We start from the raw sequence: 1,761 nt of genomic DNA on the forward strand, positions 1-1,761 counted from the left end.
ACCTAAATATTTAACTTAAATATTTAGCTAGATACCTAAATATTTAACTTAAATATTTAGCTAGATACCTAAATATTTAACTTAAATACATATTTAGCTAGATACCTAAATATTTAACTTAAATATTTAGCTAGATACCTAAATATTTAACTTAAATTTTTAGCTAGATACCTAAATATTTAACTTAAATATTTAGCTAGATACCTAAATATTTAACTTAAATTTTTAGCTAGATACCTAAATATTTAACTTAAATATTTAGCTAGATACCTAAATATTTAGGTTGCAACTTAAATATTTAGCTAGCCGCCTAAATATTTAACTTAAATATTTAAGTTGCAAGTTAAATATTTATCTTGTTAACTAAATATTTAATTTGTAAGTTAAATATTTAGTTTATAAACTATGACATTTATAAATGTATGAATCATATGGTGAAAAACTGACTTTGAAAAATAAATCTGTTCTTTTTTTCCAATAAAAGGCTAAATAAAACAAAAATATTGGTGGTAATTTCTGACTGTAACTTTACAAACGGCAGCCCATAGACAAGGGTCTGTTTTTACCAGGCTGGTAGTTTGTTGGCCTTCTCCGTTTTGTTCTTACGTCTTAGACATACAGTGTAGTTGTTCTCCATCAGAAAAAACTGTTTTCAACATATTTAAGGCAAAATTAAGTAAATGTAGAAATGAGTTTTACACATCTATTAGGGTGGATGAATTTTAAAGCACTGAAATCTGCTGTTGGAAACACCTCTATTCAAATGTTTAACTGTTTAAACACAAAAATCTAACACCAAAACCTGTTTTGTTTTTGTTTTTTTTTGTTCTATACTTGTCTAATTACATCCTGTCAGTATATCAGTTACAATAAGCTGTTCTTTGTGGGAAAACTAAATCCCATATTTGGGATGTGCTGTGTTCGTCCACCAGGGGGCGTTCCCAGCCAGGCTGAAGAAGGTGTTGATTGTTGGGGCTCCTGTCTGGTTCCGTGTTCCCTACAATCTGCTCAGCCTTCTGCTGAAGGAGAAGCTCAGAGAGAGGGTAAGTGTTGGTTGTCTGAAGTCTCTTTGTTCTGACAGGACTTGTTGTGTCTAAGTTGTTGGTCAGATGGAGGACCATGAAGTCACATGTCCTGCAGTCTCACACGCCTGTGCTTTTATTTTTTAAAACTGTTTTTATTGAATATTTTTCTATTTTTATAACAGAAAAAAATCACAACAAAATACCAAGAAAATAAAATAGTTTAAAAAGCCATCTGCTTAAGACAAAAGTTAGCCTTTGACAGATTTTCTGGTAGAATAGTACATAAAATACTTGTCAGATCTAATGTGAATTCTTTTCAAGGAATAAAATCTATTTTTCCAGTTCAGTTCAAGTCTGTGATTTTAATTGTGACAATGGAGCAATTTTTCCCTTTTTTTTTTTTTTTTTTTTGCCTAAACATTATTTCTTCTTTTATTACCATGTATTTTACAGGATCAGCTTGGTTAGGAGACGGCTGCTGTGACTTTTGTAACTTTTATGCTCTTCAAACATGTAACTTTAAAATAATTTTTCTAGGAGAAATACGTAGGGAATTTCTTCAATTTGTTCAAAAATGTTGTTTTTGCATTGATTTTTATCCTTTTGTGCTACTTTTAGCAAGCCGTTTGCTCCTGTTGGCCAGGGGCGCCAGAAGGGGGGGCAGGGAGGGCATGGCCCCCCCCTGAGAATAAGCTGGCCACCCTAGTGGCCCCCCCAGTTTTATCCTCTTGAGTAC

General features: G+C 32.3%; 1 protein-coding gene across 1 annotated transcript in view; it reads left to right on the top strand.

The window, feature by feature from the left end:
• ptpn9a (protein tyrosine phosphatase non-receptor type 9a) overlaps positions 1 to 1,761 on the top strand; it is a gene marked incomplete at its 3' end in the record, with an annotated part of 45,337 nt that overhangs the window by 36,643 nt on the left and 6,933 nt on the right. The window contains 1 exon segment of the mRNA XM_014030201.1: positions 933 to 1,043. Within this exon segment, the coding sequence (XP_013885655.1) occupies positions 933 to 1,043 (111 nt within the window).

Source organism: Austrofundulus limnaeus, unplaced genomic scaffold, assembly GCF_001266775.1.
Source record: "Austrofundulus limnaeus strain Quisiro unplaced genomic scaffold, Austrofundulus_limnaeus-1.0 Scaffold1015, whole genome shotgun sequence".
Taxonomy (NCBI): Eukaryota; Metazoa; Chordata; class Actinopteri; order Cyprinodontiformes; family Rivulidae; genus Austrofundulus; species Austrofundulus limnaeus.